We start from the raw sequence: 26,207 nt of genomic DNA on the forward strand, positions 1-26,207 counted from the left end.
CAGTAAATGCAATACTGTAATTAAAGAATGATAAATGCAATAAATGTTAATACCCTTAAGAATTTACATGTATCTCGGAAATCTAATTCTTTGCCTTCTTCAGACTCATGCCCAATACTGTGCAATGGAAATGGAGAATATGAGAAAGGTCACTGTGTATGTCGCAATGGATGGAAAGGCCCAGAGTGTGATGTTCCGGAAGAACAATGTATTGATCCAACCTGCTTTGGCCATGGTACTTGCATCATGGGAGTATGTATTTGTGTCCCAGGATACAAAGGAGAAATTTGTGAGGAAGGTTTGTGCTATTTCTCTTATTTCTACCGTTTTAGTGTGTTTTGTTTAAATTGATGCCATCTTTGGCATTTAAATCCTTAGGAAACCATGTCGATTTTAATTACTCTTGAGAAATAGTAGGATGCTTCCTGGTAGGTAACTTCACCGGGTCATGGGAAGCATGTTAGGCTTCCAAATTCTATTTGAAGTCCATGGGATTTAGGCATCTACTTCTCATTTGTCAAGGGACACAGAAAACGTTTTTATGTTGGGGGCTCAAGTTACAAAAAATAACAGTTCACCTGGCTGTTGAATAACAACAACTATTGAATATTGTTTTTCACGCCATCTAATTATTATTGCAGGGACAATCCTCTGCCAACTCAGTTTGTTCTCTACAACCCAGGAGTACAGTTCTCTGATAGATTTCAAGCAGCTGAGACTTTCTCTTTCCCTGGAGTATCAGCTCACTCTTGGTTGCCAGGTTGAAGGTCTCTCCTTAGCAGGCTCTGGCTCCTTTCTACCCTGGCTGGGAAATGTCTCAGCAAAAATGGGTTCTTATTCTTGTGAAAAGGAATATTCTGTATGCCTGAGTGAGGGTTACCTGCCTGTACTTCTCCCAATATTTCTGCAGCCAGGCAAACTGTTTCCCTCTCCAACGTAGTGCACTCGCCACCTGTCGCACCCCTTCTGTCAGGGGTGGATGCTGCAAAGGGTTTTCTCTGGCCTTCTCTGGCCTTCTGCTGGCCATCTGCCTCTCGATAGGTTTTCGGTGGCTGAGTCCTCTGGCCATGTCACATAAAGTTCAGTCCCCCTTTGCGGTAACAAAAGGTCCAACTGAAAGTCCAAGCAATAATTCTTCTGCCCATCTCAGGTTCCACTGATGAGTTCTTACTGGCCCTCCCTCCAAAAGCCTAACTTGCTCCTGCAGAGTTACTCCTCTGTTGCTTGCTGAAGGATCCTTACTGGCTCTCTGTCAGGGCCTCCTTCCCCAGAGCCTAATCTGCTCCTGCATTTGGGCTCAGGGGTTGGTAAGAAAATCCAAGCTCACCTTGTGCTGCTTCCCACAGCCTGTGCTCAACACAGCCTCTCTTTGGTTCTCAGGCCTCTTGTTTCTCAATTCTTTGCTGAACTTATAAGTCTTCAACCGTCTCGAGCTCCACGGAAGAACTTTTACTGATCCTGTCTCAGGGCCTCCCCCCACAGTAGCCCAACCTGCTCCTTCAGAATTCTCCCTTTGTTGCTTCTTGTCTTAGCAGGTTTTCCCTCACTGCTTTGCTTCCCCAGGGTCTCTGGCAGCTTCCTCTAGGGATCCCCCTGGTCCTTGTAGGCCCTAGTTCTGCAATCTCTCTCCCAAACTGAGTTCTCCATTCTGTTTGTATAGTCTTTTCCTAACCTTTTCACAGCTGATGTCACTAATTATCATTAAGTTGTCATATCACCATCAGCTGGGGGCTAACTGCTTGGTCACAAGAAAGGCTGAGCCTGACTTGCCTTAATGTGCCAGCCAGCCTGTCACACCCTCCTTCCCCAGAGGGTTTTGATCTTCCTGCTCTTTCTTTGCAGGAGGAGCTCTGATCCCCTCTCTAGGGAAACCAGAGATAGGTTCAGCTAGCTACCACTCCCCGGGGCTGATTCCCAGAGCATCCTGATTGGCTCTTTCCCTCCTCCGCCTCCCAACCCCACATGACTATCAAATGCTCTTTTAACAAAGGGATGTGGGAGGCCAAATGTCATTGTGAAATCATGCTTTGTTTTTTTGGCTGTCCTTTAGCTGCCTCTGACCCCAGTCCTATTATGCATAGGAAATAAACGGCCTCCAACTCCCATCTAATTTATAGTCTTTTCCTTATCAGTCTGTGGCTAAGAGAGGAACCCAGAAGGTTACAAAGCAAAATATAAAAGCAGATGTTTTTTAGTGTAATCAATAGATACAGGTGTAGGCTGTTTCTTCATTCTGTCACCTAGACTGTTCTACAAAGAACACACTGACTATATAAAACCAAGAGGCCATCTAAGTGCTTCCATTTGCCAGAGGCTAACGTGTGTTTTTTAATTAGGCAATCTTATGCCATTCTTTTTAAGTTAGTAGTGACTGAGTGAAATACAAAAACAAAGTGTATATTTTCAAGGTGCTAAAATGAAATCACTTAAAACATTGCTGAAATAAAAAGAAAGAAGCTATGCTTCTAATAACAGGTGGATCAACTTCTGCTGGTTGTAGCATTCACCTGTTTCTACCATCATATAGAACAGAAACCAAAAGTCAGTTGCCTGATACTGTTGGCATTTCTGAGAGACCTCATCAACCACAATGTAAATCTTTCCCTGGGCATAACTTTGGGAAACAAGACCATTCTTTCTGTTCATCCTGATTGATGATTTTCAATGGCTCCATTATTATTAAGCTACTTTGTTTCCACTAGTATACAGCTTTTAGATACAAACTACTTTTGACTAAGTACACAGATGAAACTTTCACACAGTCCAGATTCTCTAATTGGAAAAAGGCATGAGACAAATACGAGAGGAAAATATCTATCATGAAGCAGTTGATATTCTTAAAAAGGCCACAAAGAATGTTGATACATGTATTCAGTACTCTAGGGGGAAGATTAAAATAGGAAAGCCGAATGAAAATACTAAGTGTTGTCTTATCCAAGGACTTGCACTGCAAGGCCATCATACTGAACAAACTAAACTGCACTTTTAAGTGGGTAGAGGTAGAGCTTTTTTTAACTGCTTTGTTTGATCCTGATGTTTCGAAGTGGCTGAAAAAGAGTCAAAACAAATTCACAAGTTCAGTTATTCAGAATCAGATACTGGAAATCTTACACTCTCTTACAATCTTAAGCTTTCTGGAAAGTTGCATGCAACTATGTAGACGAAACAACAGACATCAACCCAGAGCAAGTGGTTTAATGGCTGCAACATGAATGATAACATGACATGAACGTACACGAAGAGTTCATTGGATTGCACAATGTAGCCCCTACATTGGTGGAGGTAGTCGTACTAATAATAAAGATATATTATTGTGTCTAAATCTGAGGATCAGCAACTGTTGCAGAAAATGCTATGATGGTGCCACTAACATGGCAGGCTTAGTAGCAATTGTAGGAACCAGAGTGAAACAGGTGAGGAAACTATACAAGAGTTAAGTAGTATTATTTATTATGTACTCACTGTTGTGGCATGATTTGCATGAAATGCTCTATATCAGGACATTAAATATGAAGTGTTAAGTGTATCACCAGGGATCTGTATCTTCTCCCCAGCAAATTGCACTTTATGCGGAAGCACTGGCTTCACTTTCTGAAAACTACCTTGGACTGTGTGCAGATTGGGAGGTTGTGAAGAACGCAACAAAAGATCCTGAAACAAAACTTCAAATTGGTTTCATCGCAGCTCTCATAGAAAAGTTTAACTTCCTCGCTGATATTGAATTAGGTCAGAAAGATGGTAGACAGTCCATGCAAAACTCTGCAAGTGTTAAATATTTCAGCAATAGAAGGCCAATCTGTTGTGAAGATGACACTCAGTTCATCTGATTGGATGGTCTTAAGTAAAAGCTATAACTTTATCTGGGAGCACATCCATCAAAAATGTTTAAAGTCAGAGATAGTTGGAATGCCTAAACTTCCAAGGAAGAGAGAAATTGCCAAGGAAATGCAAATAGGGACAGGAGAACCCAGCTATACAAATTCAGCAAAGGAATTTTAAAAGTACACATACTTCAAAGAAATTATCTTAAAATGTCCACTATTCAATATCGATTTGTACAGAAAGGCTACAAAATTATTCAAAATCTTGAAACTCTCATAACATCTACTGTATTTTCCACTGCATGCAGCTGATGAAGTGGGTTTTAGCTCACGAAAGCTTATGCCCAAATAAATCTGTTAGTCTCTAAGGTGCCACAAATACACCTAAATTAAAGTTATTCACTAGAGCTTGCTCAATATTTAAGGAACAATTTAGTCCAAATTTAGAACAAATTTAGCCCTTTTGTCTGTTTGCAAATTGTTCATCAGTGATTATGATTTGTATGAGTCTGGTCATTATCCGTAATTGCCCAGTGTATATATTTTGTGAACATGTGAGTTCTTCTTAGTGAGTATTTAGTCAAGGATTCATTATTCGAGATTGGTGGATGACCAGGTGATATTGTTTCAGGTACAGATTCTTGGTTCCAAAGCCAAAATTTAGTTTCCACAGATATTTGTGAGAATAAAACTTTTCTTTTCCAATAGGAAACAAAATATGGTGCAAACATACCTAATGAGAAATACTAAGCAGTATTCCAAAAATGTTAGGTAGTATCTCTCCCCACTCTGTGCCCAGGTTTATTATTGAAATACCAGTATGGCTGGGCTGGGTCATTACCTGATAGACGTATAATAATGTAAAATAATCTACATTTTAACAAATTGTCTATATAAAAATGGACATGACAGGTGAAGCCATTATGATCTCTGGAGGTCTCTATTATTGCATGAAGATTGCACTGGCGTCTCATTTTAGAGAGTGAAAAAAATGTCTATGCATATTTCTGGCTGTGACTTAAAGGAAATGTGGACAAAGGCTGTCACGTGGTTATATGCACACACTGTTGTGCCTGAGTATCATAAAAGATTCACTGTTGTTCATCATCTTGTGTAACATACATAGAGTAGTTTAAACTATAAATGTAATTAATTGAGTTAAATAAAGGTGAAGTGGTAACCTTAATTTCTTAATTTCCTGCATATTCAAGTCTAATGAGCCTGAGTAAAGACTACTAAAGTGAGTACTTTAAAATACTAATGTGAGTAAGGGTTCCAGGATTGGGCCCTTTATAGCATTTTAGTATAGTTTTGTTTCCTCTTTATCAGTTAATATTGCTCTGCTTGAACAAAATGTTTGCACAAGAGCCATTTTATTGCCTATTTAAAACAACCATTTATGTTGTATATTAGAAAATCAATGTAAAAGTGTCAGTGGTATTCACTAAATATTTTATTTATTTTTCTCCAGAGGATTGTTTAGATCCTATGTGCTCTGGCCGTGGTGTCTGTGTTCAAGGGGAATGCCACTGCTCTGCAGGCTGGGGAGGAGTAAACTGTGAGACATCTCTTCCTGTATGTCAAGAGCAATGCTCAGGCCATGGGACTTTCCTTGTGGATACTGGCATCTGTAGCTGTGAGCCTAAGTGGACAGGTTCAGACTGCTCAACAGGTATACTTAAAAAATTTTCTTTTTTAAATAAAGACTATGAAATTCTTGTGTTTTCTATTCAGTTTCTGTTAGGAAATACTATACTACAGTACATCAGTGTTAATAAAAAAACAATTAATATAATCCAATATCAGACTTTGTGGGACGTGAACATGGAAATTATTTTGGCAGCTCCTGTTTTCATGTTGTCGTGTTGCAAAGATAAATTAGTTTTTTTTCCTGTGACAAGCATCATGATTGCATGACTGTATAACAACTAGGGCACTATGCCGGTGAGGGTCTGAATGCCTTTGCTTTCAGTTGGCGTTAAGAGTGCTCAGCACCTTTCAGGATCAGGTCTTCAATGTATGGTAATAATCCACAGCAAAGGAGACCACGAAAATATCAACAGTCCTGGGATGAATGGAAGAACATTGCCTACACCCAGTAAATCATGGGCAACAGAAGCCTCTGGCAAAAATAAATTCTAAAAGAAAAATGAATTCCCATCTGCTGTGCTGGGATAAAAACTAACTTCTTCCTTAAAGCACCATCTAGGTTTAATCCCATTCAATTTGTTTAAGTGCAGAGATGATCTCACTATGTACTTTTAAAAGAACTGACTGTGCTCGGGACAAGAAACTATTTAACATTTGATTCCTGTAATAGATCATGTCGTTTCCAAGATGCATGTCTCTGTCATTTTTTTATTTTTTGCTTATAGCTTATGAGGCTCAGTCAATGATTATAGCATTAACTGTCCTCTCTCTCTCTCTCTCTCGCCACAACACAAACTAGATCCGAATGATAGATTTTTCTGAATACTTTGCAGTACATCTAATGCTCCAAGCTTGCAAGGTTCTGAGCATCTCCAGGGAGTTGCTGTAGACCTTTCAATCCCACTGGAGCCAAGCATGCATAATTGGACCCCCTTTCTTCCTTCCAGATGCACAGATAACATTAATGACAGTTAAATACAGGTACATATGGGAAAAGACTTCCTAGTGTTTTCTCTGTAAATGTATCACTAGCTAGAAACCTCAGTTCAGCAAAGCAATTAAGCACATGCTTAAGTCACATTGAATTCATTAGTTAAGCACACGCTTAAGTGTTCTGATGAATTGGGACTATAGTGCCCAAAATGTGGGAACATTTATAAGCAGCAATATACTGAACTGCCAGTAATTCTGAACGGTCAGTGAGTGGTTGTTCTAAAGACTTTTCAGCATTCAGTCCATGCCATGGGATTAATAATACATTTCATCTCATTATGAGCCTGTCGGATATGATACTTCCGTTGATAAGAGTTCCGTCTATTGGCTTTCAATAATATGAAAACCCTAATGCTCACATTTTCATTATAAGTGTCTCATTATATGCTGAAAATGTTCCCTAAAGTAATATACTAGTATGTCCATTAATAAAAACAGATAATAAGAGGAGGTGGTTCTGTGACTGCATGTGATTATTGTTGCCAGGAAACTGGTTCCTTGTCAGTAGAGAGAGTGGAGCAGATCCTGAGTCCAGCTGAACTGCACACAGGGCAGGGTGCAAAGGTCATGTAAAGCTCACTATTGTGTTCCCTGATGCTGAGACTACTGTATACAGGACAAGTCCCTTGTGTAAGTTTGACCAGCCTGGGTATGCTGAGTTTTCCCTCTATAAAGGTATCGCACAAAGGAGTCAGACAAAGAAAAAAACAACCCAAAACAAAACAGTTAAAAGTTCACAATTTAAAAATAATTAGTGCAAAAACTTTTAGCTCCTGCAGCTTAGAGCTGGCCATTATTTCACATTGAGAAAGTAGAGATTTGCCAAGTATTTTGAGGGGAAAATTCACTGTTGTATATATACTGAATTTGTTTCCCATAAAATGTGCAAAAGAATTCTGGTTCGGTATGTGGGCTCACTGTAGCACCTTTGGCACAGAATCTCCAAAATAATTAATGTCTATTGTGTCAATGGGACTTATGGCTTGGGCAACTGGGCACTTAGCAAAGGAATCTGATAGACCCCATTGAATAGATGTAGGGAAGATACTGCAGGTTTATATGTTGGGGATCCTGATTTTCTTGTTTGTTTCTTGCTTCCAAAACTATTTCAATGCATTTTTGCAAGCTAATCTATTTTCTTTCTTACTTGCTTCCATTAATCAATAAGGAAAATACCTCTTTCCCTTTCTACCTTCCCCTGACTTGTCAAGAAAGAATACTTGTATGATCACCCACGTGAATCTCTCTTTATAGCTAAGCATTACTGGTCTCTCCTCTTAGATGCATCTCTCTTTATAGCCATTAAACCAGAACCTGGATTGGTGTGACAGCACAATGAACATTAAATTGAAGGGTAGACATTGGCTCACTGGTGGAGACTTTCTTCCTGGGATCAATACTTATTGTGCCTACTGAGATCAAAGCATGATTTTAGTGAGAAAGGAAAACATCAGAAGAGGAAATTAACAGGGTCAGAGTAAAAAGAGCCTTTACATGAGGCTAGTGGTTAGAAAAAATCATGAATTTCTTTAGAATGGGTGGGTTGGAAAGGGTAAACCACATACCATTCATCTACATTCAGGAAGCAATGAAAGCCTAGTAAGTCCTTACTAGCAATAAATCAGGCAGCTTCAGACATTTTCATTTTTCCTAGCATCTCTTTGTATTTCAGGTCAGAGAAGCAAGATAATCTCTATCAGTAGTGTGGAAATTATATTTGTAATTTGACTACAAGAATATGGGACCTGCAGTGAGCTGTTTTAGCAATTCCTGTGTTCCATAGCAAATATTAAACATTTGCAAAATGCTGTAAGCAATTACTTTTCAGTTGTCTTACTTTTCTTCTGAATAGAAAATTAAAACCCCTTGTTGTACCATAACTGACACCAGTAGCAAAACTAAATTGCTTTCCTAATATTGGCTCTCCCTGTCCCATCAGAAGTGGGGCTCAGCCACCTCTGCAGCACCCCCTACCAATCTCCTCTGGATCTTGCACAAGTCTATGAGTTTGGGGTCTACCAAGGGAGGGAGCACTAGGGGGACATAGTCGGCCCCTCAAGCTCTAAAGAGCTTCTTCAGAAGAGATGATACAGAACCATCCCTCTGGGAACCATGGAGGCAGCCATCAGCAAGGATGAAGGGGATCGGAGGCACAAGTGTGAAGCCCCTGAGACCTCTGCACATCCCTCAGGATCTGCCAAATTTGGAGGCAAGATCTGAGATCTACTGGAATAATTCACAGAGTAATAGATTTTAAGGCCAGGAGGGACCACTGTGATCATGTAGTCTGACCTCCTGCATAACTCAGGCCAAAGAACCTAACTTAGGCTATGTACATGCTACCAGTTACTATGGTGTAACTTACATTGCTCAGGGGTGTGAATAAGCCACTCCCTGAGCAACGTAAGTTACGCCAACCTAAGCCCCTGAGTGGACAGCAGTATGTCAGTGGAAGAATTTCTCCCACCAACATAGCTACTGCTGCATGCGGGGGGGACTGGAGTAATTAGTGGATGGGAGAGCTCTCTCCCATCAGAGTGTCCGCATTAGCAGCCCTACAGCTGCGCCACTGTAAGCTCTGTATTGTAGCCATAGCCTCAGTAATTTCTGCATCAGGCCTGTAATTTCTGTTTGAGCTTTTAGAAAGTTATCCTGTCTTGACTTAGACTACAAATGATGGATAAACTACCGCATTTGTTGGTAAGTAGCTCCCATCATTAATTATTCTCCCTGTTAAAAATGTGCCCCTTATTTCTATTGTGAATTTGTCTAGGCTAAGCCTCCAACCGTTGGATTTCATTATGCTTTTTCCTGATAGATGAAAGATCTCCCTTCCCTGAGTCCTCCTCCATAGGTTTAGGTGGGAGATGATCTGGCCCTAATCATAGGATCATAGAATATCAGAGTTGGAAGGGACCTCTGGAGGTCATCTAGTCCAACCCCCTGCCCAGAGCAGGACCAATCCCCAACTAAATCATCCCAGCCAGGGCTTTGTCAAGCCTGACCTTAAAAACTTCTAAGGAAGGGGATTCTACCACCTCCCTAGGTAATGCATTCCAGTGTTTCACCACCCTCCTAGTGAAAAAGTTTTTCCTAATATCCAACCTAAATCTCCCCCACTACAAATTGAGACCATTACTCCTTGTCCTGTCATCTGCTATCACTGAGAATAGTCTAGATCCATTCTCTTTGGATCCACCTTGCAGGTAGTTAAAAGCAGCTATCAAATCCCCCCTCATTCTTTTCTTCCGTAGACTAAACAATCCCAGTTCCCGCAGCCTCTCCTCATCATGTGTTCCAGACTCCAAATCATTTTTGTTGTCCTTCACTGGACTCTCTCCAATTTCTCCACATCCTTCTTGTAGTGTGGGGCCCAAAACTGGACACAGTTCTCCAGATGAGGCCTCACCAATGTCGAATAGAGGGGAACGATCACGTCCCTCAATCTGCTGGCAATGCCCCTACTTATACACCCCAAAATGCCATTGGCCTTCTTGGCAACAAGGGCACACTGTTGACTCATATCCAGCTTCTCGTCCACTGTCACCCCTAGGTCCTTCTCTGCAGAACTGCTGCCTAGCCATTCGGTCCCTAGTCTGTAGCGATGCCTGGGATTCTTCCGTCCTAAGTGCAGGACTCTGCACTTGTCCTTGCTGAACCTCATCAGATTTCTTTTGGCCCAAACCTCCAATTTGTCTAGGTCCCTCTGTATCCTATCCCTACCCTCCAGCGTATCTACCACTCCTCCCAGTTTAGTGTCATCCGCAAACTTGCTGAGGGTGCAATCCACACCATCCTCCAGATCATTAATGAAGATATTGAACAAAACCGGCCCCAGGACCGACCCTTGGGGCACTCCGCTACATACCGGCTGCCAACTAGACATGGAGCCGTTGATCACTACCCATTGAGCCCGACAATCTAGCCAACTTTCTACCCACCTTGTAGTGCATCCATCCAGCCCATACTTCTTTCACTTGCTGACAAGAATACTGTGGGAGACCGTGTCAAAAGCTTTGCTAAAGTCAAGGAATAACACGTCCACTGCTTTCCACAGAACCAGTTATCACATCATAGAAGGCAATTAGATTAGTCAGGCATGACTTTCCCTTGGTGAATCCATGCTGACTGTTCCTGATCACCTTCCTCTCGTCTAAGTGCTTCAGAATTGATTCCTTGAGGACATGCTCCATGATTTTTCCGGGGACTGAGGGGATGCTGACTGGCCTGTAGTTCCCAGGATCCTCCTTCTTCCCTTTTTTAAAGATTGGCACTACATTAGCCTTTTTCCAGTCTTCCGGGACTTCCCCCGATCACCATGAGTTTTCAAAGATAATGGCCAATGGCTCTGCAATCACATCCGCCAGTTCCTTCAGCACTCTCGGATGCAACGCATCCGGCCCCATGGACTTGTGCATGTCCAGCTTTTCTAAATAGTCCCAAACCACTTCTTTCCTCACAGAGGGCTGGCCACCTCCTCCCCATGCTGTGCTGCCCAGTGCAATAGCCTGGGAGCTGACCTTGTTCGTGAAGACAGAGGCAAAAAAAGCATTGAGTACATTAGCTTTTTCCACATTCTCTGTCACTAGGTTGCCTCCCTCATTCAGTAAGGGGCCCACACTTTCCTTGGCTTTCTTCTTGTTGCCAACATACCTGAAGAAACCCTTCTTGTTACTCTTAACATCTCTTGCTAGCTGCAACTCCAGGTGTGATTTAGCCTTCCTGATTTCATTCCTACATGCCCGAGCAATATTTTTATATTCATCCCTGGTCATTTGTCCAATCTTCCACTTCTTGTAATCCTCTTTTTTGTGTTTAAGATCCGCAAGGATTTCACTGTTAAGCCAAGCTGGTCGCCTGCCATATTTACCATTCTTTCTACACATCGGGATGGTTTGTCCCTGTAACCACAATAAGGATTCTTTAAAATACAGCCAGCTCTCCTGGACTCCTTTCCCCCTCATGTTATTCTCCCAGGGGATCCTGCCCATCAGTTCCCGGAGGGAGTCAAAGTCTGCTTTTCTGAAGTCCAGGGTCCGTATTCTGCTGCTTTCCTTTCTTCCTTGTGTCAGGATCCTGAACTCGACCATCTCATGGTCACTGCCTCCCAGGTTCCCATCCACTTTTGCTTCCCCTACTAATTCTTCCCGGTTTGTGAGCCGCAGGTCAAGAAGAGCTCCGCCCCTAGTTGGTTCCTCCAGCAGTTTCACCAGGAAATTGTCCCCTACATTTTCCAAAAACTTCCTGGATTGTCTGTGCACCGCTGTATTGCTCTCCCAGCAGATATTGAAGTCGCCCATGAGAACCAGGGCGTGCGATCCAGTAGCTTCTGCGAGTTGCCGGAAGAAAGCCTCGTCCACCTCATCCCCCTGGTCCGATGTTCTATAGCAGACTCCCACCACTACATCACCTTTGTTGCTCACGCTTCTAAACTTAATCCAGAGACTCTCAGGTTTTTCTGCAGTTTCATACTTGAGCTCTGAGCAGTCATACTGCTCCCTTACATATAGTGCAACTCCCCCACCTTTTCTGGCCTCCTTGTCCTTCCTGAACAGTTTATACCCATCCATGACAGTACTCCAGTCATGTGAGTTATCCCACCAAGTCTCTGTTATTCCAATCACATCATAATTCCCTGACTTTGCCAGGACCTCCAGTTCTCCCTGCTTGTTTCCCAGGCTTTGTGCATTTGTATATAGGCACTTGAGATAACCCGCTGATCGCCCCTCATTCTCAGTATGAGGCAGGAGCCCTCCCCTCTCACACGCTCCTGCTCGTGCTTCCTCCCGGTATCCCGCTTCCCCACCTACCTCAGGGCTTTGGTCTCCTTCCCCCGGTGAACCTAGTTTAAAGCCCTCCTCACTAGGTTAGCCAGCCTGCTCGCGAAGATGCTCTTCCCTCTCTTCGTTAGATGGAGCCCGTCTCTGCCTCGTACTTCTCCTTCTTGGAACACCATCCCATGGTCAAAGAATCCAAAGCCTTCTCTCCGACACCACCTGCGTAGCCAGTCATTGACTTCCACGATTCGATGATCCCTACCCCGGCCTTTTCCTTTCACGGGGAGGATGGACGAGAACACCACTTACGCCTCATACTCCTTTATCCTCCTTCCCAGAGCCACGTAGTCTGCAGTGATCCGCTCAAGGTCATTCTTGGCAGTATCATTGATGCCCACGTGGAAAAGCAGGAAGAGGTAGCGGTCCGAGGGCTTGAGGAGTCTCGGCAGATTCTCCCTCACATCGCAAATCTTAGCCCCTGGCAAGCAGCAGCCTTCTCTGTTTTCCCGGTCAGGGCGGCAGATAGATGACTCAGTCCCCCTGAGGAGAGAGTCCCCGACAACCACCACCCGTCTCCTTCTCTTGGGAGTGGGTGGTCGTGGAACCCCCAACCTTAGGACAGTGCATCTCATGCCTTTCAACTGGCGGAGTCTCCTTCTGCTCCCTTTCCCCAGACGTATCATCTGGGCCACTCCCCACAATGGTACCTGTGGAGAGAACATGAAAACTGTTACTTACCTGTATCTGCATTGCTGGTACATGGACGTTCCCCCTTCTTCTTCTGGAGGTCACATGTTGCCAAATTTCTTCACCATCCTCCTGTCCCCACTGCGCAGCCTGTTCTGAATCTTGAGAACCTTGTGCCCATAGAAGCATATCCTGATGTCTGTCCAGGAAATCTTCAGATTCTCTTATGCATCACAGGGTCGATACCTGTTGCTCCAGACCTTGAACCTTCTCTTCCAATATGGAGACCAACTTGCACTTTGTACACACAAAGTCGCTTCTGTCCTATGGAAGAAAGACAAACATGGCACATCCAGTGCAGGTCACAACAGCTGAACACTCCCCATCCATATTACCTTCCTACTACGAGCTTCCTCGGGAGATGCAGTAATTACTCAGAGAAGACGTCAGGGTGCAAACCTCAGGGGGCTCACCCCAGGCGAACTCCCAGGCAAACTCCTGCTGTTTGCTGCTCTGCTGTTCCCCGCTGCTCAGCTGGTTCCCTGCCGCTCAGCTGGTTCGCAGAGCACCAGCTTTTTAAACAGCTTTTTTTAAACCTGTATGCTAGCATTTGAAAGCTTTCCAATTATTTTCCAAATCAAGGATATATATTTATATAGAGCCAGTGGTATGTGTTAGTATGGAAAGTGCTTTCAATCACAGTACTGAAAGTCATACTTTACCGCTAACGGTACATTTACTTATCTCTAGCTGGAATGCCGTAAAGGCAGAATCCATCTTTACTAAAAGTTTGAGTGTGGTAATACTTTAAAAGTTTCTGCTGGTTTGAGAGAGAGTGGAGAGTACCACTTGAGTCAGTAGTTTCTCTCAAAATGGAAGAAACTTATTAAGTGCTGCCAGTGGAATTTTATAAAAACAAAACCATCAAACCAAATGTACTCCCACACATACTCAAACTCCACCCCCACCCTGCAGAACTGGGATATATTTTTGGTAGACCTTTTTCCATCGTCACTGAAAATAACTGTAAAAAGTTGTTCTTTCTCTAATCAACCTGATTCTCCTGATTGATTTATATAGCAATGCCACAAACCAGTGTTTACAGGAACAGAATCCCTTCCAGTTATTCTTGTTTGGCCAGACCTTTTGAAAGCATAACTATCGTAAAAGTGCTATGGTTATATATAGCTATTACTTCATCCAAAAAACTACTCTGAGAGGACTGAAATTGTAAGCTTCACATTCAAAAGTCAAGAAAAGACAAAATAAAGATTGCACGTACGACCTTAACCTCTGTCACCTTCGGGGTGTTCTTTACAACATAGTCTTTGTTATTTCTCACTTAATTTTGTTCTACATTTGTTTGGTCCAGTCATGTAGATAATTACTATGAGGTGTATGATTGCTCCCTGGTGGCAGTCACACTGAAGACAGTGTCCTTTTGTCTTCAGCGGGACAATGTTCAGGAGTAAGGTGACTCCAGGAAGTAAATGTTTGCTGAAATAAGCCAATGGATATAACCAACACTGAACTCTGGCATGACTGAATGAATAGAGTGAGAAGAGGAGGCTGGTAATAAAGAGGGAAATGTATATTTATACAGTAATGATGGGAGAGCAAATGCATAGAAGTACATAAGCGTTGAAAGAGTATTTGGTCAATTACATGTTTTTAAAGTTTACTGAGGCAAGGATTTGTTTCTACTAGCTGGGGTAAGGGATCTTCAAATCAAAGGGGATGGGGTCACTGCCCTAGGCCCCTTTACCAGATCTTGGTGCAGAGTTCATTGCTCCTGAACTCCGCTTGGGGAGGCATTCTATACAAGATCTCCCAGAGCTCTCCTTGAGGCATTGTGATTCCATCCTGATACCTCTTTGGGCAAGTGGCTAAATGTCTCTAATTCAACTACTAATTTTCAAAAAGCTTTTTCTGAACCTCCTCCTTTGATTCTTTGTCCCACATTCCTTATGAGGGACTCTACTTTCCATAATGTTAAAGGATTGGGAAGTTTCAGGGTAACACTGGGTTAAAATGAGCAACCGTAGAAATGGTAGAGAAACTTGCATTTGTTTTGGTTCAGTACACTGGGGTGAGCTTTTTAATGGTGCATGCTATATACAATGATTCTGTATTACAGTGCAGGTGCTTACAGCTAATTTGAGATCAAACAGTGCATTGGTATGTGTTTCCAAGCTCATTTTACTGTCTGGGGAGCATTGAGTTAGTCCATGAAAAAATGGGGTGTTTTTACATTTTACTCATATAAAATTGTTATGTTGAACCTTTGCTCACTGTGGGTCCAGAAAATCCTGATACATACCGGGGCAATATATGTACCAGAAGGATGTATTCATCTTAATGGAATACGTTCTTGACATGGCGGCCCAACATCGTCTGCTCCCAACCCAGGTCTCAGTCGTGAAGATCCTTGACTACTTAATTGCACTTAATACAGGCCAGCCTGTCACTCAGCTCTGTTAAAGTCCAGCTTATGGTGATCTCAGCTTGTCATCTGCCTTTACAGTTGTGCTTGGTCTTTTCTCAGCCCACATTATCGAATTTCTCACAGTATTATTACCATCTTACCCACCTGTCAGAGAATCTACTCCTGCATGGGACCTTAATTTAGTCCTCCAGAGGTTTACGGAGCATCTGTTCAAACCTCTTTCAGAATGCTCCCTGCATTTTCTCACTGTATAGATAGTCTTACTAGTGACTGTCACTTAAGCCAGGAAGGTGAGTGATCATCAGTATTAATGGCTGAACCCCGGTGTGACCTTTCATAGGGACAAGTTGGTGCAATAACCTCACTCAAAGTTCATTGCTAAAGTGTCTCAGATTTTCATTTAAACTGGTTGGTCAATCTGCCTGTCTACTTTCTGGAGCCACACTTAGCACTAGCATGTAGCCAGGATTTTTCTTTATTATATTGGAATGGCTAACCCATTCAGACTATTGCCACACCTATTTCTAGCAATAGCCTGGTGTTTTAAAGGTCAAGCCATCTCTTCACAAAGAATATTCAAATGGATAACAAAATGTATCTCACTATATTAACAGCTGGCTGGCATATCCTTCCCACTGAACATCCGCACCCACCCACCGCAGCACAAGCAACTTCCACAATCTGCTTTAGGAAAGTGCCAGTATCAGAAATCAGTAAGGTGTCAACATGGTGTAACCAAGTGATCTTTGTCAAACACTATGCGTTGGAGTTAGCTGCTACATCAGATGCCAAGTGTGAGAGAGCAGTACTTCAATCACTGTTTGACTGATGCAGTTGAAACTCCTCATTCCCATCATCCCAAGACAATACTCCTTGCTAGTCGCCTACAGTTGGACCCACACTGACACATACTCGAAGAAGAAAGAATGATTACTTACCACCTAGTACTGTGATTCCTCAAGAACCACATGTTGTTAGTCAGTGTGGATTCCACAGCCTGCTCTCAATCCCCACTTTTCAAATCTTCAGCAACCGGGGGCTTTAAAGAATTGCAAAGGAAATGGGATTGGGTCATGGTCACTCCACCTTTTATGCCCTCACACAGGAGCACGAGGAAGCACAGGCGTACATGTGGACATAGCAGACACTGTTATTTAAAAAAATATCAGTCTTGCACACATGAGATGTATGAGCACCTACAGTGTATCTGCACTGATCACAGTATCTCGAAGAGCCACAGTTATTGTAGGGTAAGTAACTGTTCCTTTCCGCATCCTAATGACCTTATCCAATGGTCATAAAAAGAGCTAATATTTTTTTTCATCAGTCTTGTAAGCTAATTTTTTGAAAAACAGATAATTCTTTATAATTAAAGCCCTGTAATATTACTCAGAATATAAATTTGAGTGTTTTATGTTCATAATTCTCTCCACACGATGAGTTTTTATTCCTTTGTTCTTTCATTTTTGTCCCTGGGTTTTCTCTTTGTTCATTGGTCCTTTGGCAACCTCAAGAGTGGAAACCTCTGAAGAAGTCAGAGATACAGGCTTTACCTTCCTTGTAGTCATAATTTACTTATCCAGCTGACAGGTGATGATATGCACCAGAGACATCCATTTCCCATTTAATTTTCTCCTTATCCTAAGGGATGTGAACATAAAGCAGAAAAGTGATATTCTCTTTATGGTCAAACTCATTATAAACTGGTTTTTGTGAAAAACTCCTTTCCTGAAAAGGGTCATTCTTGGCCCTTTCAACAGCTCAGCAGCTGTACACCATATTGAATCCTTATCCAGTTGTGAATATGTGTTAAAATCCATTGTGTTCAGCTCCCCACCATATGGCTCACCTGACCTGTGTGGCATAAAGGTGTTGAACTGCACATTTGACAAAATAATAATAATAACAGTAGTAATAATAATAAATAATTAATAATTAATAACAACTAGTTCTTATATAGCACATCTGCAGAGTAAGACACTGATTCTAGTCCTATTACTGGATTATTTTTAATGCCACCAACAAACTCCACAATAACTGACTTTTTTCTCTTGCATTATTTTAACTACAGTTTTAGGTCTGCATGTACAGAGTTTGAGCCAAAGTTCTTTGAAGTCAATGGGAATCTTTCTGTTGCGTGCTTTGGGACCAGATGCTTATACCCAGATAGAGGCAGTTCTTCACATCACTCAGCAGTGACCCTTCTGGCTGAATGAAGTGGCAGCATCAACAGTCTAGGAAGAAAAAAACCGAGGAGTACTTGTGGCACCTTAGAGACTAACAAATTTATTAACAAAGCTTATGCCCAAAAGCTTATGCCCAAATAAATTTGTTAGTCTCTAAGGTGCCACAAGTACTCCTCAGGTTTTTTGCTGATACAGACTAACATGGCTACCACTCTGAAGTCTAGGAAGAGATACTCATCTAGTTCTGTGTCTGGGGGAATGTAGATGTAACATGGGATCTTGAGACTAAGGGCCTGTAACATAGGACCTTGAGACTAGGGGATAGAAAATGAGGACATGGGAAGAAAATGGAAGATAGAATACATTTTGTGCATTCACAAATGCCCAGTTCCATATTTATTCCTCTAGATCACACTCATGAGTGAAAACAGGCCAGATACTTCAATACACCTGGTGTAATTCCACTGAATCCACTGGAGTTACTCCAGATTTACACCATTGGATATGGCCCAGTATGATTGGTAAGATGATAATGACTGTTCTTTTTATGAGTGCATATGTCCCAAAGTGATTATGAGTAGATGTTATATATTTAGCATATCTATTTTGGTTCAGCTCTGCACCAGCAAAATTAGTGACAGTTTCACAAAGGGTAAAAATAGATTGACACCATTTCTTCTCTATCTTTTGAAACACAGAACATCTTTAAAACTGAAGTTCTTTGAAAAAATACAAAATGTTGTAAATTGTAATGCAAAGTAGAATAATTTAAAAATAATTAGAAATACACATTTTTAAAGTAAGTGCTTCAAAGGAAAATGAGTGAGGGCATAATACAGCATATTAATATAGCTCAAGACATCTCAAATTGATTTCAAAATTAAACAGCAAAAATTGCAACTTGAAAAAAATTACTTAGGTAAAACCATTACAGAGCAATCAAAAAACTCTTCAAATTTAGGAAATTGAAAATTATGGGTGTCAGTCATTCTGATTTGCCAAGGACAAGGGTATTCACTCAAAACAACACTCAGTAGTGAAAATACCCTTGAAACATCTTTCAGTACATGAGGTAAACTGTCACATATTTTCTATAGCCTTTCTCTTTTGCTCTTTTTCATTCGCATTTTTATAATATTTTCTATTTTTAGCAAATGTAAGGATCTTTTTAATTATGTTATGATCATTGCTCATTGCTTTGTTCTGTAGGGAAGATTGGCATTCTTAATTTTGTCTAACTGTCCTCTTTAATTTGTGGGGAGCTGGTCTATTACTACACTGCAAATTAAAAGGATGATTGAAGTTTCCCCTGTTGTACATGGTTTGACATTGTAGAAGAGCTCTTTTTACCCCTGTATATTTCATTGAAAAGTGCAAACTATGTGACCAGCTTGATCTGTATTTCCTGTAGAATTGTAAGAGTTTACAAGAAGCCATCTTGTGAATGAAATTCCTTTTAAAATAATTAGTAGCAGTAAAAGAATGGAATGCTTAATTCAATCACTGGAGAATATAAAATGTGAGAAATTAGGGCAGCAAGAAACACTGTAATAAATAATAATAATAATAGTAATAATTAATAATCCACTAGATGCTGAAACCAGACCAGGAGGAATCAAAAAGACCGATGCAGTCATTTATTAGTAAGGAGAGGTCAGGGGTGTGAAAGAGGCAATGAAGCAAACTGTGAGACAGTTTTACATGCCAACCCATGCTTGATCCCTTGATCCCTGGTAGTACTTGAAAGAATGCCAAAAAATATTGCCTCTTCTCCTCCCTTTTCCCTCTGAATCTTAAGCTTTCCCTCTGTTCACCCAGTCCTCTTTCAACCATAATTGAAAATATCTACCTTTCCAAAACAACTAATAATTTTGATGTGCTTGGTAGTGGCACTTTGTCTGCTTCTATAGCCCTTACCCCTAGATGGTGCTAGATCTAATATAAAAGAAATCAAGGACAATATTGAAGCATCTGACAGGATTTTGTTTGGAGATGATAGTCTTTTCCCTTTCTCTCACATATAGTAAACAGAGAGGCCAAGCAATGAATGTATATGGAGTCTGAGCTCTGCAGTAATAGTGATCTCTCTAGAGCAGGTGAGGCATCTGGCAGGGAACTGTGGAAAAGCTTGCATTGCCACTGACCATGCCATGATACATAAGTAGATGGAGAGAGGGCTTGGGTCTCCAGGGGTGTCACTCTGGTGCCTTTTCCCAACATTGAAATACTTCACAAAATGTAAAGAAAAACAATCTCCAAAGAGCCTAGATGGCTGAGGGAATTAGTAATGAGATACAAAACCTTTCACCTCTCAGTTCACAGGATCAATTCCAACTCAACTTTGAAGGATGAAAGTCCTTACTCTCAGACTGCTGCTGAGTATATGTGAGGTGAGATGTTGGATTCAGTTTATTATGTATTAGCCTTGGTATCTGTTTTACAGTTACCGGTAATTTCCATCCTTATTGGCAGGCCAAGCTCACAGGACCAAGAGTGAATGGCCATGGAGGCTCAATTAACTTCTTGTCACCTGGAGAATGGTCTTTCCAGAGCATGGAGGAGGTCTGTTAGCAGGACAGTGCAGGGAAGCAGCATTGCCACTTCATATTATTCTGTACCTGTTCTAGTTGTGATCCTGTCCGTGGCAGGCCTGATAAGGGCACTGTAATGCACAGCATAGGCTAGATATGATAAGGGCACTGTATACTTACAGTTCAGTGTGAATTAATAGGTGGCCCTCTGACCCCTGGCATTTGGACAGGCCTGGCGGTGGTTCACCCTCGTATCCTGAGCAGCTCAGGAAGCATTCATGGAAGCAGCTGTGAATCATGCTATGGCAGCATTATCAAGAAAATAGACTCAGGCCTAAAGTTATAACCCCCAACACTCAGAATGTCCAGTTGTCAGTTATTAAAATGTCCTGACTTGCTTTTCATCATGACCTCAACAGAGCACAAAGTAATATCTCAGCACAAAATGACTTATTGTAACGGCTGTTACTCTGAAACCTGTCACTATGCAAGGCACTGCATTTAGCCGTATGGAGTGGAAATCTATCAACTGCATGAAAAAACTTGCACAGATACAGACAGACATCATATTCCTTTCCAAATGCAAACAGATGGACATCGTACCAAAAGGACTGAAGGTAAAAAATCCATTACAATCTACATACCACACAGACTATGCTGACAGCTTGTGCCACACGCTCTCAAAGAAACTGCGGAACCACCTGATCAACATCCTCTACAGCAAACAGGGAAAGATTAAGAATGAGCTCTCAAAAATGGATACTCTCATAAAAAACCAACCTTCCACACAAACTTCCTCGTGGCTGGATTTTACTAAAACTAGACAAGCCATTTACAATGCACACTTTGCTTCTCTACAAAAGAAAAAGGACACTAAACTTTCTAAACTACTACATGCTACAAGGGGCCACAGCAATGGTTCCCTCAACCCACCTAGCAATATTGTTAACCTATCCAACTATACTCTCAGCCCAGCAGAAGCAGCTGTTCTATCTCGGGGCCTCTCCTTCTGCCCCTCCACCCCCATGAACATGATACAGTTCTGTGGTGACCTAGAATCCTATTTTCGACGTCTCCGACTCAAGGAATATTTCCAAAATACCTCTGAACAACATACTAATCCACAGAGGTCTCCCTACCAACACTACAGAAAGAAGGATTCTAGGTGGACTCCTCCTGAAGGTCGAAACAGCAGACTGGACTTCTACATAGAGTGCTTCCGCCGACGTGCACGGGCTGAAATTGTGGAAAAGCAGCATCACTTGCCCCATAACCTCAGCCATGCGGAACGCAATGCCATCCACAGCCTCAGAAACAACTCTGACATCATAATCAAAAAGGCTGACAAAGGAGGTGCTGTTGTCATCATGAATAGGTCGGAATATGAACAAGAGGCTGCTCGGCAGCTCTCCAACACGAGTTTCTACAAGCCATTACCCTATGATCCCACTGAGAGTTACCAAAAGCAACTACAGCATATGCTCAAGAAACTTCCTGAAAAAGCACAAGATCAAATCCGCACAGACACACCCCTGGAACCCCGACCTGGGATATTCTATCTACTACCCAAGATCCATAAACCTGGAACTCCTGGGCGCCCCATCATTTCAGGCATTGGCACCCTGACAGCAGGATTGTCTGGCTATGTAGACTCCCTCCTCAGGCCCTACGCTACCAGCACTCCCAGCTACCTTCGAGACACCACTGACTTCCTGAGGAAACTTCAATCCATCGGTGATCTTCCTGATAACACCATCCTGGCCACTATGGATGTAGAAGCCCTCTACACCAACATTCCACACAAAGATGGACTACAAGCCGTCAGGAACACTATCCCCGATAATGTCACGGCTAACCTGGTGGCTGAACTTTGTGACTTTGTCCTTACCCATAACTATTTCACATTTGGGGACAATGTATACCTTCAGATCAGCGGCACTGCTATGGGTACCCGCATGGCCCCACAGTATGCCAACATCTTTATGGCTGATTTAGAACAACGCTTCCTCAGCTCTCGTCCCCTAAAGCCCCTACTCTACTTGCGCTATATTGATGACATCTTCATCATCTGGACCCATGGAAAAGAAGCCCTTGAGGAATTCCACCATGATTTCAACAATTTCCATCCCACCATCAACCTCAGCCTGGTCCAGTCCACACAAGAGATCCACTTCCTGGACACTACAGTGCTAATAAACAATGGTCACATAAACACCACCCTATACCGGAAACCTACTGACCGCTATTCCTACCTGCATGCCTCCAGCTTTCACCCTGACCACACCACACGATCCATCGTCTACAGCCAAGCTCTGCGATACAACCGCATTTGCTCCAACCCCTCAGACAGAGACAAACACCTACAAGATCTCTGTCAAGCTTTCTTACAACTACAGTACCCACCTGCGGAAGTAAAGAAACAGATTGATAGAGCCAGAAGAGTTCCCAGAAGTTACCTACTACAGGACAGGCCTAACAAAGAAAATAACAGAACGCCACTAGCCGTCACCTTCAGCCCCCAACTAAAACCCCTCCAACGCATTATTAAGGATCTACAACCTATCCTAAAGGATGACCCAACACTCTCACAAATCTTGGGAGACAGGCCAGTCCTTGCCTACAGACAGCCCCGCAACCTGAAGCAAATACTCACCAACAACCACATACCACACAACAGAACCACTAACCCAGGAACTTATCCTTGCAACAAAGCCCGTTGCCAATTGTGCCCACATATCTATTCAGGGGACACCATCACAGGGCCTAATAACATCAGCCACACTATCAGAGGCTCGTTCACCTGCACATCCACCAATGTGATTTATGCCATCATGTGCCAGCAATGCCCCTCTGCCATGTACATTGGTCAAACTGGACAGTCTCTACGTAAAAGAATAAATGGACACAAATCAGATGTCAAGAATTATAACATTCATAAACCAGTCGGAGAACACTTCAATCTCTCTGGTCACGCAATCACAGACATGAAGGTCGCTATCTTAAAACAAAAAAACTTCAAATCCAGACTCCAGCGAGAAACTGCTGAATTGGAATTCATTTGCAAATTGGATACTATTAATTTAGGCTTAAATAGAGACTGGGAGTGGCTAAGTCATTATGCAAGGTAGCCTATTTCCTCTTGTTTTTTCCTACCCCCCCCCCCAGATGTTCTGGTTTAACTTGGATTTAAACTTGGAGAGTGGTCAGTTTGGACGAGCTATTACCAGCAGGAGAGTGAGTCTGTGTATGTATGGGGGTGGGTTTTTGGAGGGGGGTGAGGGAGTGAGAGAACCTGGATTTGTGCAGGAAATGGCCTAACTTCATTATCATGCACATTGTGTAAAGAGTTGTCACTTTGGATGGGCTATCACCAGCAGGAGAGTGAATTTGTGTGGGGGGGGTGGAGGGTGAGAAAACCTGGATTTGTGCTGGAAATGGCCTAACCTGACGATTACTTTAGATAAGCTATTACCAGCAGGACAGTGGGGTGGGAGGAGGTATTGTTTCATATTCTCTGTGTATATATAAAGTCTGCTGCAGTTTCCACGGTATGCATCCGATGAAGTGAGCTGTAGCTCACGAAAGCTCATGCTCAAATAAATTGGTTAGTCTCTAAGGTGCAACAAGTACTCCTTTTCTTTTTACTCTTCCCCTGCCGCCCCCCCCGAGCCCCCCCCCCCCCCCCCCCCAAGCCAGGCCCTCCAAATTCACACAGGGCCTAAGCATTTAAGCAAAAACCTATGAGTTTGGAGGGGCTTGTTCACTTAGTTTAGATCTCTGGCAGGAGCTTGCTGTTTCAGTAGTGTCCAGACAATGCAGCATTCTTTTCAATCGGGCCTTCCTAGTCATTGTCATTTTAAGCCTCATCTGACCTCAACAACAACCACACACTTCGTCCTGGCGGAAAATGTCCTTCATAAAAGCTAGTGACCAGGGGTGAAAGTAAGTTAGAGGACTTACCGGTATGCCGGAGTCCTGAGCAGGGGGCATGGCCTCAACCAGAAGAGGTGTGGCCTCAACAGGAAGAGGCAGGGCCTTAAAACACCGGGCCCTTTAAATCTTGATTTAAAGGGCCAGGGCTCCAGCTGCAGTAGTGGCAGCTGGGAGCCCGGGGCCCTTTAAATCACCCCCGAGCTACCAGCCACAGAGGCGGCTGGGAGCCCCGGGGCGATTTAAAGGGCCCAGGGCTCCAGCTGCCGCTACTGCAGCGGAGCCCCGGGCCCTTTAAATCACTGAAGAGCCCTGGGGGCTCCCGGCTGCCACCGCTACCCCGGGGCTCTGGGCTCTGGCAGAGCTTTAAAGGGCCTGGGGCTCCGCTGTGGTAGCAGCTGCCGGAGCCCCAAGCCCTTTAAATCCCCGCCTGAGCCCTTCTGCCCAAGCCCTGGGGTAGTAGTGACTGGGCTCCATCGGAGATTTAAAGGGCCCTGCGGCTCCAGCTACCGCCCCGGCCCTTTAAATGCCCGCCGGAGCCCCACCGCCACTACCCCAGGGCTTCGGCAGCAGGGCTCCGGCGGGAATTTAAAGGGCCGGGGCAGTAGCGGTGGCTGGAGCTCCGGGGCTCTTTAAATCCCCGCCAGCGCCCCCCCACCCCTCCCCCAGGGCTCGGGCAGCAGGGCTCAGGCGGGAATTTAAAGGGCTTGGGGCTCCAGCCGCTGCTAGCGCCCCGGCCCTTTAAATCCCCTCTGGAGCCCCGCCGCCATTACTCCAGGGCTTCGGCAGCGGGGCTCAGGCGGGGAGTTAAAGGGCCCCGGGAGGGTAGTGGGGGCTGGAGATCTGGGGCCCTTTAAATCCCCACCAGAGCCCCGCCACTGCCGCTACTCCAGGGCTCGGGCAGCAGGGCTCAGGCTGGGATTCAAAGGGCCCTGGGGGGGTAGCAGCGGCTGCAGTTCCAGGGCCCTTTAAATTCCCGCCAGAGCCCCTCCATCCCTACCCCAGGGCTCGGGCAGCAGGGCTGAGGTGGGGATTTAAAGGGCCTTGGGGCAGTAGCAGCAGCTGGAGCTCCGGGGCCCTTTAAATCCCTCCAGAGCCTCACCACCGCTACCCCAGGGCTTTAAATTGCCCTCTCGGAAAGCCGGTCCTGGTACGGCGCACCGGCTTACTTTCACCTCTGCTAGTGACACAAAATGGTGTCCCTTGCATTCAAAGGATTTTTTCTCCTAGTCAGAATCCAATAAAGGGAATTTTTGTTTTATGACAAAAAGCATTAAAATTTGTTAGGCTAAGGAAGTACAAGCACATTTTATTGAAACGTTTACTTTACAATTCAGTGCAAGTTGATTGTTTATAAGAGGCAAGTTTATAGTTCAATCAGCATGCTTAAATTTTGTATTTCCTTTGGAAATTAGTTTCTAAACCATGCTGTGCACTTGAAGGCATAAAGTCCCTTTTATGCTATGTTTTAATTTTCCTTAACACATTGTGGTATCAAAGTTATGATATTCTCCTTTAGGATCTGCTGACTAAAATTATGTTGCACAAAGCCCTCTAGAATAGTACTTTAAAAAATATTTTATTGTAGTGGCATGATAAATTTAAAAAGCTATCATGATAATATAGGCTACCCGGGGAAATATTCCACAAAGGTTAATTTTTCGCTGAAAATAGAAAACTACTGTCTATCAGAAGGTTAAATGATGAAAGCTTCATACACGTTTCTCCTGCATATTGCTTTATCTGGTTTGTTGATTACTTATATAATCCCAGGGGTGACCATACAAACAGTCGAATTCCTGGGTCTAGTCCACAATAAAGATTTTTGCTTTAAAATGTAGACCTAGTAATTCTTTTAAAAATGCAAAACAAAATAAGTGAACTATTACAGTAATTGAAAATACATTTTACTGGAGATGGAGCAAAGACTCCATGTACATTATCCCATTGTGCAACATACATTCATGCAGTCCAGAGGTGGGCAAACTAAGGCCCGCGGGACACATCCTGCCCACGGGACCATCCTGCCCGGCCCTTGAGCTCCTGGCTGGGGAGGCTAGTCCCCTGCCCCTCCCCTGCTGTCCTCCCTCCCCCATAGCTATGCCGCCACGCAGGCAGCGGGGCTGCGAGTTCCTGCCGCTCCGAGCAGCATGGTAAGGGGGCGGGGGCGGCAGCGGTGCACGTGC

At 43.4% G+C, this 26,207-nt stretch overlaps 1 protein-coding gene across 1 annotated transcript in view; it reads left to right on the forward strand.

The window, feature by feature from the left end:
• TENM1 (teneurin transmembrane protein 1) overlaps positions 1 to 26,207 on the forward strand; it is a 388,806-nt gene that overhangs the window by 204,456 nt on the left and 158,143 nt on the right. Inside the window, exons 10-11 of the mRNA XM_077825959.1 lie at positions 104 to 298; positions 5,293 to 5,493. Coding sequence (XP_077682085.1) covers positions 104 to 298; positions 5,293 to 5,493 — 396 coding nt within the window. The remainder of the gene's footprint in view (positions 1 to 103; positions 299 to 5,292; positions 5,494 to 26,207) is intronic.

Source organism: Eretmochelys imbricata, chromosome 9 (genome assembly GCF_965152235.1).
Source record: "Eretmochelys imbricata isolate rEreImb1 chromosome 9, rEreImb1.hap1, whole genome shotgun sequence".
Lineage (NCBI taxonomy): Eukaryota > Metazoa > Chordata > Testudines > Cheloniidae > Eretmochelys > Eretmochelys imbricata.